The sequence below is a fragment of the Bos javanicus genome, chromosome 21 (genome assembly GCF_032452875.1).
Source record: "Bos javanicus breed banteng chromosome 21, ARS-OSU_banteng_1.0, whole genome shotgun sequence".
Taxonomy (NCBI): domain Eukaryota; kingdom Metazoa; phylum Chordata; class Mammalia; order Artiodactyla; family Bovidae; genus Bos; species Bos javanicus.
In genome coordinates, this window is record NC_083888.1 from 20596144 (window position 1) to 20609089 (window position 12946).

Genomic DNA, 12946 nt, shown 5'->3' on the forward strand with positions numbered 1-12946 from the left:
TCACTTTCACGCATTGGAGAAGGAAATGGCAACCCACTCCAGTGTTCTTGCCTGGAGAATCCCAGGGACGGGGGAGCCTGGTGGGCTGCCGTCGATGTGGTCACACAGAGTCGGACACAACTGAAGTGACTTAGCATAGCATAGCATATACTGCATTTATTCCTGGGCTGTGTACTAATGGGATGTGTGTGTGTTAGTTGCTCAGATGTGTCTAACTCTTTGCAACTCCCATGGACTATAGCCCGACAGGCTCCTCTGTCCATGGGATTCTCCAGCCAAGAATACTGGAGTGGGTTTCCATTTCTTTCTCCAGGGGATCTTCCTGACCCAGGGAGCAAACTTGTGTCTCCTGCATTGCAGGCAGATTCTTTACTGTCTGAGCCACGAAGGAAGCCATGGTAATGGGATGCTGGCCATTATTTATGTTTGGTTCAACCAATGCATGAATTATATAATTTGATCCTTTAATGTACATATCTACTTTCTCCTGATTTCCCTTACTTTTATGAATGCCTTTTGTTGTTCAGTTGCTCAGTTCGTGTCTGACTCTTTGTGACCCCATAGACTGCAGCACGCCAGGCTTCCCTGTCCTCTACCATCTCCCAGAGTTTGCTCAAACTCACATCCATTGAGTTGGTGATGCCATCCAACCATCTCATCCTCTGTCATCCCCTTCTCCTCCTGCCTCCAATCTTTCCCAGCATCAGGGTTTTTTTCCAATGAGTCGGCTCTTTCCATCAGATGACCAAAGTATTGGAGTTTCCACTGCAGCATCAGTCCTTCCAATGAATATTCAGGGCTGATTTCCTTTAGGAAATTGGTTTGATCTCCTTGCTGTCCAAGGGACTCTCAAGAGTCTTCTCCAACACCACAATGAATACCTAATTTACAATAACCCAACATTCTTTGTAATTTTCATTTTAGCTCTGGGAATCCCCAGACCACCTTGGCTACTGGACAGTATGTGAACTGCTCTACCATGTGGGAGGCACCGTCTTGCCATTTGAAAGTTTCAGCCAGGATTTTACCAAAGCTGGGGAAACACTGCTCAGTGGTGAAAGAAAGCTGTCAAGTAAACCTCACCTCTCTTCATGGATTTCAACTCTGCCAACTGATTCTACTTTAAACTGTTTGCTCTATAATTCTCCTGAGTATGAAGCCTCATTTCCACGGATAGAAGGAACATTATTTTTCCCTGTCGAAGGTAAGCAAATACTGTTTGGGGCAGGGGTAGTGTGGGGATGGAGTGGTTGGTCTGGTGTCATTCATTTCTTCAAGGCAGGCCGATGAATTCTTTAGAATTTAGAATTTCTAGCAGCCTAGGCCCTCCGTTAATGCTTGTAATTAAAAGATGTCTAAGCCAAATCAGAGATACCACAGGAAAGGACTGAAGTCTGGTACACTGTAAGCCCATGCAGAAAGGACAACTGAGTGATTTAAAAGGGTTTTCCAACTTTTTGCAGAGTTGTCAGGTGCCGAAGCGAATGAGTGGTAAGGTTTCACTGTCCTATAGATGAGATTGATACATTGAAGACCCTAGAAAATCAGTGATTGACTAAGAAGACATAACAAATTAGTCAGTTGAAGTAGAAAATGGTGTTTATTACCATAAAGAGCCAGCATACAGGAATCTTCATAAATTTGCTTTATCATATGATTTGCCATATAGTGAATCATAATTTCTGAATCATTGTATATTCAAGCAATATTATATAGAGATATAAATAAACTGTATTTTACATGATGGGCAATTTAAGGAAATTTCAAGAGTATTATTTAAGCAGGTTTGTCTTACATGGTCTTTAGAATTTAACCACATAAGATAGGATGTGCTGTATTTTATGGATTTAAAAAGCAGCAGATTTCCTGTGTGTGTATTGCTTGAATACTTATTTCTAAGTCATAATTATTGAGTTCTGACATCAATTACACCCTTATAATTCCTGTCACATACAGCTTTTCCTTATAGAATTTACTATGATAGCCTGTTGATGATAGAGTGGGGGTTGAAGTGTAAACTAAGTGATAATACTGGTACCCCAGCTGGCAGTGTAATTTTTTTCTTCTTAACCTTGCATCTCTTTTTAGGAGCTACTTCTTTTATTAGAATTTCAATATCCTATATTCCTCACAGGCAAAGAGCTTCAGGAAACATGGACAGTCACGCTAGAGCCCTTGGCCATGCATCAGAGACATTTTCAGAAACCAGTCAGAATTTTTCTAAAAGGCACAGTGACCCAGTGGTCCCTCCCAACAAGTGGAACTTTGGGCACCGATAGCTGGATGCTGCAAAGTCCAGATGGAGACAGATCAACTCAGAGGATGTTATTTCAGCACCTGGTAAACAGGCTGACTGCTGAAGAGTTACATCTGGTAGGTATCTTCCAGGTGGTAAGTTATTCTGGTCTAATAACACGGGTAAAGTGAAATAAGTGCATTTGTAAAATGCCAGGGAGCCCCCTACATAATACAGTCTCAATGAAACAGGTGCTGTTTTTGCAAGTAATATAGAGTCATGATAGTGCTTATTATTAAAGAAATAGCATATAGAACTGCATGTAACCTTGAATCTAATTAAACTAAATTATATTCACATAGGGAAAAGGTGGTGGGCCAGATGGAATAATTACATTAGGGAAGTGAAATGATAGGTGGTTTCTCATTGTTTTTAATACATTGTATTATGTATTTAGTACTTTTACATAATAAATTCATTTTTTAAAAAACTGTACATTGTAAAATTAAATATAATAGTGTCCAGTAGTTATACAAACTTATTAATGTCTTCTGAAGCAGAATTCATGTATACCCAGATTTGATAGAAAAGTGATGGAATTTTTTAACTCTAGCAAATTCCTTACTTTACTTCATCTTTTGCCTTTGTAAGCTCAGAAGGTTGCTATCTTCTGCATTCCATTGTGAAACATTCCAGAGGAAAACTGGGTAGTCGTTTGGATGGGTGTTGTTCTAAGAGTTGTGTACTCCGACAGAGCACTGGGGTCAGAGTCAGGTGACCTGGATTAGGTCTCAGCTCGGTTGCCCACCATATGATCTGAATAAATCCCCTCAAGTGATAGAACTGATTCCTGTTTAAGAGCATGAATTTTGAATTCAAACACGCTTGGCTTCTGCCTTTTATTAACTGGGTGACCTTAAGCAGGTTGCTTATTCTTTAACCTCAATTCCTCCTCTATAAAATGGGGATTAGTGTTTTTTTTTGTTTGTTTTTTTTTTTGACCACACTGTGCAGCATGTGGGATCTTAATTCCCCGCCCGGGAATGGAACCTAGGCCGCCTGTAGTAGAGGCTTGGAGCCTTAACCACTAGACCACCAGGGAAATCCCAGTAATCATTTTTACGTCAGTGGTTATGAGGATTCTGTGAGTTGCAGTAAGTACATAGTAAGTGCTTAGTATATACTTCTGGTGACTTAGGTTTTTGTCTGTCAATTGAGGGATTGGGATTATAGGATCAGTAAGTTCAGCTCCAGCACCAGTATCCCCCAAGTCCCTTTCAGTTTTCTCCTTTATGTTAATCATTGGATGACACAGTCATCCTTTTACTAAACCACATGCTTCTTTAGACACATGTTAACGGTGTTCTCAACTAATTAGAACTTCTCGTGTAGGTTGCCAGTGTGGACCCTGGTGAAGGCTGGCCCCCCATCACTGGAGTTATTTCTCCCTTCTCCGTCGGTGCTACAGTTCTCACCTTGTTCTGCACCAGGGAGACTGAGTCTCAAAGACATCTTCTCCAGACGGTTGTGGCAGAGAGCCCCCAGGACTCAGCTGCCCTTTTTTCTGAGGTTGTGGATGGTGTACTCAAACAGATTGACAGTTCTCTTGAAGTTCCTGCTACCTCAGGTAAGCTTCTGAACCAGTAACTGGCCTACTCCAGGTCAGTGGTTTACCATCGTTTCTAGCATCATAACCTTTTTTTCAGTATGCTCTTAGTAGAACTTAGTATCCGTTATAGAACAGGTAAAAGTAGCTACAGTATTTCTGGCAGTTTTAAATCATTTATAGAAATCCTGAAGCTTTTGAGGAGGCCAACGGCTCTGTAAAACCTTTTTGAAATTGAAAGTATAAGAGGAAACCTAGTTTTTAATATGTTTAATAAAGTGCATGTAAATCTTAGGGTTCTGTCTACCTTCTACTTTATTGCATTGTTACTAATAGGGTACAAACCTTATTTATGCCAAATAGATATAAATAGAATCAATTTGATATTTCTTCCATTCATATTTACTCAGTAGATATTTGTTGAGTGCCTGCATGTCAGGCTCTGTTCCGGCTGCTAGGAGAACATCAGAGAACAAAATAAAGGTCTCTGTTGTCGTGAAGCTTACCTAGTCAGGGGAGACAAGGCAGGAAACTCAATAGGGAAATTATGTAGTGTGTTTTAAAGAGTTAAGTGCTGTAGTAATAGAGCAGAGAAAAAGGAATGGGGAGTTGTAAGGGATGGGAGAGTTACAGTTTCAAACAGGCCTTGTTGAAAAAGTGATATGTGAGCAAAGGCTGTGAAGGAGGTAATAGTGGCAAAAGTCAGTGCTGAGGCTTGTGTGTCCAGTGTTTGAGGAACAGTGAGGAAGCCTGTGTTTGCACACTGATCATAGACAACAAAGGCCTGTTGGAATTGGTTGTGCAGTTGAAAGAACGTCATTAATACTGCTGCTTTGGAATTCCTCTGGAAGAACGCAGTCAGTTGAGAGGAGGAGCAAGTGCTTGGGAGTCTCTGCTTTCTTCTAATGCCTCTTCTGTTCCATCTCTGCTCGTTTCTATAGACCTGCCTGTCCCAGAATGGGCCCAGCAGGAGCTTGGCCGCAGTGCTCCCTGGACTTCGGCTATTGTGGAGAAGTGGTTTCCTTGCTCTAACCTCAGTGGAGCCAGTTCAAGTTTGATGGAGTCATTCTGGTAAAACTTATTTATTTCTCTGGGTTTTGATAATCAAAACCATCTCTCAGTTGTCTGCATGTGAGTTTGTTGTTGTTTATAACAAGCCACATTGCCTGAGTATAGTCCAGTAATTTTAAAAACTAGTTACAAATGGAGAATGTTGTTTACCAGGTACAGAGTTTGAGTTTTACAAGGTGAATTCTGGAGCTGGATGGAGTTGATGGTAGCACATTAGGAATATCCTTAATACCAGTGATCTAGGTGGTGATTAAAAGTGATGAAGATGATAAGTTTATGTCGTGTATTTTATCAGAATTAAAAATTTAGAAAAGGTTAATTACAAAAATAAAATACTCTCATAGATGTCAGAAAATATTTAGTATTAAATCTCAATAAAAAAGAAACTGGTGTGATGCAGCTAAATTTATACGTAAAGGAAAATTTACAGACTTAAAGCATCTTCTGAAGAAGAAGTAAAAACTAGTTAGATGAATCACGAAGTCGAGAGCACACCAAAAATTTAAAAAGCAATAATGAAAATAAATAAAAACCTAGTCATAGACTTGGGTATCTCTGGGAGAAAGGAATGGGAAGAAATTGGGTTAGGCTTTCTCTGTGTCTGTCATGATTGATCTTCATTTAAAAAATAATCTGAAGCTCTGGTAAATTAACAGGGAGAAAAAAGCAAACCTTTCTCACTATTAAGGAAATACCAACACACTTAGGGAGAATTAGGCTTTTTCAGATCTACTGCTTGTATGAACTAATTCAACTAATGTCATCATAACTTTCTCCTACTTTTAGATCAGATGATATCAGATAATAGAAGATAATGAAATAGAAATTATACATTTTGAAAGTTGTGCTATTTTCATTATTTCCTTAGTGACTGTAATTTAGCTCTTGGTGGTAAAGCAGTTAATAGCTAATCTCCCCTGCTCTACTTCCTTCCCTGCTCATCAGTCCCAAATTAGTTTACTAGAGTGTGAAAGACTTATTCAAAAGTTACTCTGATACTCACTACACGGTATTACATCATTGTGTACTTTAATGTATGGACACTGGGTAAAGACTATGGAAGCCCAGAAGTGAGTGAAATAGTTGCCATAATTAGACATGAACCCTAGGATATGAAGAATCTTATTAATGAAAGTCAATATTGGGGCTTCCCAGGTGGCTCAGTGGTAAAGAATCCACCTGCCAATGCAGGAAACATGGGTTTGATCCCTGGTTGGGGAAGATCCCATATGCCATGGAGCAGCTAAGCCCGTGTGCCCACAGCTACTGAGCCTGTGCTCTAGAGCCTGGGAGCTGCAACCACTGAGCCTGTGTGCCGCAGCCACAGAAAGCCCAAGCGCCTAGAGCCTGTGCTTCACAGCAAGAGAAGCCACCGCAGTGAGAAGCCTGCCTACCACAAGTAGAAAAGAACCACACAACAAGGAGGACCCAGCACAGTCAAAAATAAATAAATAAATTGTGTGTGTGTGTGTATAAAGTCAATACTGGATGCCCTAATACATTAATGGTTTTGTGAGCAGGTAACTTCTGTCCCTGAATTTACTCAAATCATAAATGATAAGATGGACATTTTTCCTTGTGGGGACCTCTTTTGAGTAGCTTTCGAATATTGTTGTCGCTTTGTCTTTAAAGCATTTTGGAAAATCAGAATGTCACCTTTATGCTTGACATCTTGACTTACTCACAGGTTACTACAGGCTACCTCATCTGCTAAGGAGGAGCCTTCCAAAACTGAGAGTGACTTGACACGCGGCCTCTCTGAGCTCTACCAGAGAAAGTCTCGTGAAGAATACAGTGTATCCAGTCAGGAAGACAGCAGAAAGAAACGTAAGCATGTAGATAGGCAATTTCTTACAGTCTTTTTTGACACTGTATGTTGTAAATATTATTTATTTGTCTAAGCCGGCTCTTAGTTGTGGCATGTGGGATCTAATTCCCTGACCAGGGATGGAACACGGGCCCCCTGCATTGGGAGTGCCAAGTCTTAGCCACTGGACCACCAGGCAGGTCCCAACACTGTATGTTTTAAAAGATTGATATTCCCTAAAATGAAGTTGAAATGGTAACTGAATAAAGGTCAAGTTCTTCTATTTCACATCTGAAAATAATTACATTAGTACAACAGTGATTTTAAAAGTCACCCACAATCCTTCCTACCTTCTTAATGACTAAACCATTTTTGGTTTTAGTTGTAACAGAAATTTAAATGGCAACTTTGTGTGCTGCGTATAGATACTTGCTTGTCTGTTCCTTTGTCTTTTTTTTAGTTACTGTTCTATCTCATTGCTTAAAAAATTGGCAAATTCCTTATGTTGCTGAACATGTAGATTGTTTTCAGGTTTTACCATGGTAAATACTATAGTGTATATCATGTATGTGATTTATCCTCTGAGTGATTTCCTTGGTATACATTTCCATGAACAAGTTACTGTATCAAAAAGTGAGGAAAAGGGAGCTCTGGGTGTAGACTGCTGGATTGCCTTTCAAGAGTTTCATTGCAACTCTGTGACTATTGGGTAACACCAAAATGAGTCTGTTTGGCATTTTGTCTCTTGTCTGTTTGGCATTAGAGGTAAAAATCATCCAATTATGTTGAGATATTTAGCTCCTAAACTTCAGTTAAAAGAGCGCTTTCCACCCTATTGGTAGCAAGAATTACCCAATTCAGATCATTCTGAAGGGATATACTTCATCTCAGTATTCTTTCGCAGAATATTTAATCTGAATTAAAGTAGTTCTTGATCCCACGGAAGTAAAAGTTATTTTACTTTTCTTCCCATGATGTTGTTTTGGTAGGAGGTGTCCCTCGCACTCCAGTGAGGAAGAAGATGAATACCATGTGCCGTTCCTTAAAGATGCTGAATGTTGCAAGACTGAATGTAAAGGCTCAGAAATTACATCCAGATGGCAGTCCAGACACAGCTGGGGAGAAAGGGATCCAAAAGACAGCCAATGGGAGAACAGCAGATAGACTGGAAAACAGAGGAAGAACACTGAGAAGTTCTAAACCTAAAGGTATTCCTTAATTCCATTGGATTTTGATGCCTACACTCATGTTTACTCTTCCATACGCTCATATTTTTAAGCTGTAATCATATCCTTCACTTAATGAACATTTATTAGATATCTGCTACATGTCCACAAGTGTGTTATGGGGAGTAAATAATTTCCTCTCCTTAGATTTATGATCCAGTTACAAATAATAATGAATATATATATGTGTGTGTGTGTGTGTACATACACACATCTCTACACAATGAATTGGTAAAATGAATATAAGAACCAAGAGTCTGCAACTGAAAATACTTGTTCATTTTAGAATTAAAGACATACTAGGAGCTGAGAAAGGAAAGGTCATTGTAGGGAAGAACAGGTTGAGAAGGCTTTTAAAAAGCCAGTGGAGCCCAAGTTAGACTTTGAGGAATAAGCAGAGATTAGAAGGCAAAGACAAAAAAGAAGTGTGTGCCCAATGAAGGATTAGTATAAGCAGAGTCACAAAGGAGGTCTGTGGCCTGGCCATAGGACAAGTGGTTAAATAAGTTTTATATATTTGTGAATGAAGAGAAAGGGAAAAGTTTTGTGAATAATCTAGGGTTGGACTATTGGGGTTTTTCAAAGTTGAGCAGAAGAACTTTGGGCAATAATTGCATGATGTCACCTCTGAGTTCTTTTGAAAATTCTGGAATAAAAGTTTTCTGCTGCTCTAAACAATTTTTTCCCCTGTGAAATACTGGATCATAGATGATGGTCAGTTTGAGTGAGATAGAACATCCGTTGTGAGCTATTATGGTATACTGGAATGCAGATGGGAAAGCAAATTAATTGTAATGCAAGGCAATGTGGCATTATCATAATTTCTGAACTAGATCTTTTTTCCATAAATAGACTAGCACAACAGTGCCCCAACAATTCAGTGGGACAAGGATAATCTTCAATGGGTTTGGAAGTAGTATAGTTTATTTCTTATTTGTTACTGGTTACCTTTGAATTTATAACATGTACACTTGATGTGCAAACCCTTAAAATGAATCACTGTCTCTGTACTACTTCAGCCTCTGCATTTTTGACATTTTGGACCGGATAATCCTCTGTGAACCATAAGATGTTTAACAGCATCCCTGGCCTCCACCCATGAGATGCCAGTGGTATCTTTACTCTCCCCACCAGTCACGGCAGCCCAGACAGAACCAGATGTTCCCTAAGCAGCACAACCTCCCGGTTGACAACCACTGGCTTAAATAAAAGACAACGCCTTCCATTGGATCTGGTGATCAGTTTCACTTTTTTCCCCCCACAGATTTTAAAACTGAGGAAGAGCTACTATCTCACATACACGAAAATTACCAAAAGACTGTGGCTGCAGGAGACACCATGCTGTATTCATGTGCTCGGAGCACCATCTCAAACATTAAAGCGTTCTTAAAGTCCAAGGGAACCAAGGAATTAGAGGAAGCCAGTCTGGAGGTTGTCGTTTGTCATAACTCTGTTGGTTACTTGTTGTTGGGTCTGGCTCATGTGTCTTGGAAAATGTCTCTTTGCAGTGTACATTTTAGAAATGATGAGGGAGAATGGTGAGTCCAGTCAGTTCTAGGTCTTGGAAGGTGGACATGGTCCACTGGGAAGGCGAAAATCAAGGAAAGGGGCCAACTAGGAATAATTATATGCACTTCTCTTCAAATGGAAGCTTTGTCCTCATCTGAGCTGCATGTTAGCTGCATGAATTAAACCAGTAGCTGTTAACCCTGACTGTACTTTAGAGTCACCTGGAACATTTCTTTAAAATATTGATGTATTTTGCTTAGACTTCTCAGTCACTACTTAATGAAATCTTTCTTTTATGGAAGTTCAAACCTGCAGACTTGCTGTATCCATGCCCACTTGCTGTCAAATGCTTTCAACATTTAAAAAAAATGTTCTTTTAAAATATATAAAAGAAGAATAGTATACTATTTTTCACTCAAATGAAAGAAAGAACATGTTCTTCCCTTCTTAGGGCATTATAAAATTGTGTGAAAATTAGAAATAATGATAAGCATTAATTCTAATATTCTCCTATGTAATAATTTTATATTTTCAGATGAACTGCCTGTATCAAGTAAGAAACAACTTCTTGAAAACTAGCAAAAGTCTTCGACAGAACGTAGGAAAACTGGATAAAGAAGGCAAAGTCAGAGAGTAATTAACTACCTTTTCTTTTAAACAATTACTCCAAAAACAGCTCTCAAGATTTGCTTGTATTGATTTTAATATTTTTTAAATTTTTAAAAAATTCTTTTTATTATAGGATATTGAATATAGTTCCCTGTGCTACACACTAGGACATGATTGTTTATCTATACATAATAGTTTGTATCTGCTAATCCCAAACTCTCAAATTATCCCTTCCCCACCTCCTTTCTCCTTTGGTAACCATAAGTTTTCTATATTTGTGAGTCTTTTTCATAGGTAAGTTCATTTTGTGTCATATTTCAGTTTCTACATATATGAGTGATTATGGGATATTTGTTTTTCTTTTCCTGACTTCACTTAGTGTGATAATCTCTCAGTCCATTCATGTTGCTGCAAATAGCATTATTTTTTTTCTATGGCTGAGAAAGTATCAGTTTAAAATAGATTGCCTGTTGCTTGAAGAGGCTTTTGTGGCTGATTCTTTGTAATGTTCTCATGTGCAGTCTTGGAGAAGGAAATGGCAACCCACTCTAGTATTCTTGCCTGGAGAATCTCATGGACAGAGGAGCCTGGAGGGCTACGATCCATTGGGTCGCAAAGAGTCGGACACGACTGAGCGACCAAACCACCACCACCACCACGTGCAGTCTGCATCACCTGTTTACCTAGTAACCCTATCGCCATTTAGAAAGCCACGGCTCTTCTATTTTTTGGTTGTTTCTTCTATAAACAGATCTCTACATAATGAAGGAATTTTCATTTTAGTTAGGTGACACTCAAAGTAGATATGACCGAGTGTTTTTTTTCTCTCAAGGTGCCAGCTTCAGGTGTTTCTTCGTTTGGAGCTGTGTCTGCAGTGCCCTTCAGTACATGAACGTGTAGAGGATCTGGAGCAAGTAGTGGGTGAGGCAAGTATACTGCTTAGTGCCACTGGGACATGCTGTATACAGATTGTTTCAGCTGCCCTGAAGAGGCCATGTGGTAATTTTCTAAAATCTTCAGGTGACAGATTTGCTGCGCATGCTGTGTTTAACTGAAGATTCAGCATACCTAGCAAAGTTTCTGGAAGGAATTTTGGAATTGTAAGTTTGATGACTAATTTAAAATTTACATTACTTTACCAAGTACTATATAAGTATTGTCTCAGAGCTGTAGGATTGTAAGGACTGTTTCTCATCCTAGGTGAGGAAGGCATTAGAGACGGTGGAATGGTGACTGACTGTTCCACATTTAACCAACCTTTTCCACAGGTATATTGACTCAATCCCAAAGATACTGGGAAGTCTTTACGACAGCCTAGGATTTGTGATTCCTCAGAAGCTGGCTGGTGTCCTTCCTGCAGATTTTTTCAGCGATGACTCCATGACCCAGGAGAGCAAATCACCCCTTTCTGTGCCTCTTCCGTCAAACGCTCATAGATCATTGCCTGGCGGCACTGAATCTGACCAACTGGAGGAGCTTCGTACTAGATCAGCTAAGAAGAGAAGGTAGGAGTGCAAGGATTTAAAGGAATTTTCTTGCACTGTTACCATCTTGGCATAGGGCACGTTTAAGCCCAAAGTCCAGTTGTCTTTGTCTATAATTTATTGAATTAATAGTTGCCTTTATGTCTGAATCACAGAAGCCAATTATTAAGAGTTCTTAACAAGGAGCATCTGACGCGCTTTATATTATCTTGGGAACATGCAGTGTAATATATATGTGTAGCCATAGTCTTCTCTTGACTGTCCATGTGAGGTCTTTAAGAACTAGGAGCCTTCCATGAGATAAGCTTAGGGTTTTAGCTTTTTATTTTCCATGAAGCTATTCACTGTTCTTAACTACTTAAATTTGTAGTTGTTACTTTTAGAAATCTGGGGTTGACTTGTTTTGCTGTAAGTTCAGACCACCCTTAAGATAATTGACTTTTATTTAAATGTTTTATTTTAAACTCTAGTTCCATTCTAATCTAACTAGTTGTCACCTGTATTGAGTGTATATTGACTGTTTCTTTCTATTTTTAAAAGGAAAAATGCAATCAGACATAAAAGCATTGCAGAGGTTTCACAAAATCTGCGACAAATTGAAATTCCCAAAGTTGCCAAGAAAGCTACCAAAAATGTAAGTCATTTCCAGGAGATAGAAAGTGGTGCTATGCCAGAGTTGTTCCTTTGGGCATGAATTGATGCAATAAATAAGAATGAAAGGCAGTATCTTCACTTTTAAGAAATGAATGTTAGTGGATACAGAACTAAAGTTAGGTATTTTTATGAATGTGTGGTCTACAACCGTGGTCTAAGGAGTAAAGACATATAAATTTGTTTAAGATTAATTGTTTTTCCCAAAAGTGAGGTAATATTAAAGGGAGAAAAAAAAACACTAGTAAAAGTTAGGGATAAGTTAACTAAAAATCTTTAACGTGGTTAAGAAAACTCATGAAATGATAACTAACATAAGCAAAGAGGCCATTGAAAAAGTAATATGCAATCATATTAGGACTTTGTGTACCAGAAAGTACTTTTCAGTGAATATGTGTTACTTCAATAACAAGTTAAAAAGAAAAACATATGAAGCCAGGTGGTAATTATTTTTCTCTGTCAGTAGATTTAGGACTTGTTGGTTACCAAAAAAAAAAATAATCCAGCTGGAGTCTATTTACTAAATAGAATTAATGTCTAAGAGGAGAGAGACAAAGAATGCATTGAAACTTTTGAACTGCATGAACTATGAGAAAAGTTAGAATTCTAGAACTAGCTTTCAAGCATTAATCATTACAATAGCGGTTTGTTTGAGATTTATAGCTGCGCTTCAGAATAGGAGGTGGGGTTTCTTTTGAAGAGTTAATGGTGTTCACTTTTTTGTTGTTTAGGCGCTAAAAATTCATG

The 12946-nt window shown here is 38.8% G+C and overlaps 1 protein-coding gene across 1 annotated transcript in view; it reads left to right on the plus strand.

Moving 5' to 3' along the window:
- Positions 1 to 12946, plus strand: part of TICRR (TOPBP1 interacting checkpoint and replication regulator) — a 43244-nt gene that overhangs the window by 8446 nt on the left and 21852 nt on the right. The window contains exons 2-13 of the mRNA XM_061394422.1: positions 925 to 1204; positions 2135 to 2373; positions 3629 to 3863; positions 4784 to 4913; positions 6601 to 6740; positions 7710 to 7928; positions 9211 to 9377; positions 9991 to 10088; positions 10897 to 10990; positions 11085 to 11164; positions 11333 to 11569; positions 12089 to 12182. Coding sequence (XP_061250406.1) covers positions 925 to 1204; positions 2135 to 2373; positions 3629 to 3863; positions 4784 to 4913; positions 6601 to 6740; positions 7710 to 7928; positions 9211 to 9377; positions 9991 to 10088; positions 10897 to 10990; positions 11085 to 11164; positions 11333 to 11569; positions 12089 to 12182 — 2013 coding nt within the window. The remainder of the gene's footprint in view (positions 1 to 924; positions 1205 to 2134; positions 2374 to 3628; positions 3864 to 4783; positions 4914 to 6600; positions 6741 to 7709; positions 7929 to 9210; positions 9378 to 9990; positions 10089 to 10896; positions 10991 to 11084; positions 11165 to 11332; positions 11570 to 12088; positions 12183 to 12946) is intronic.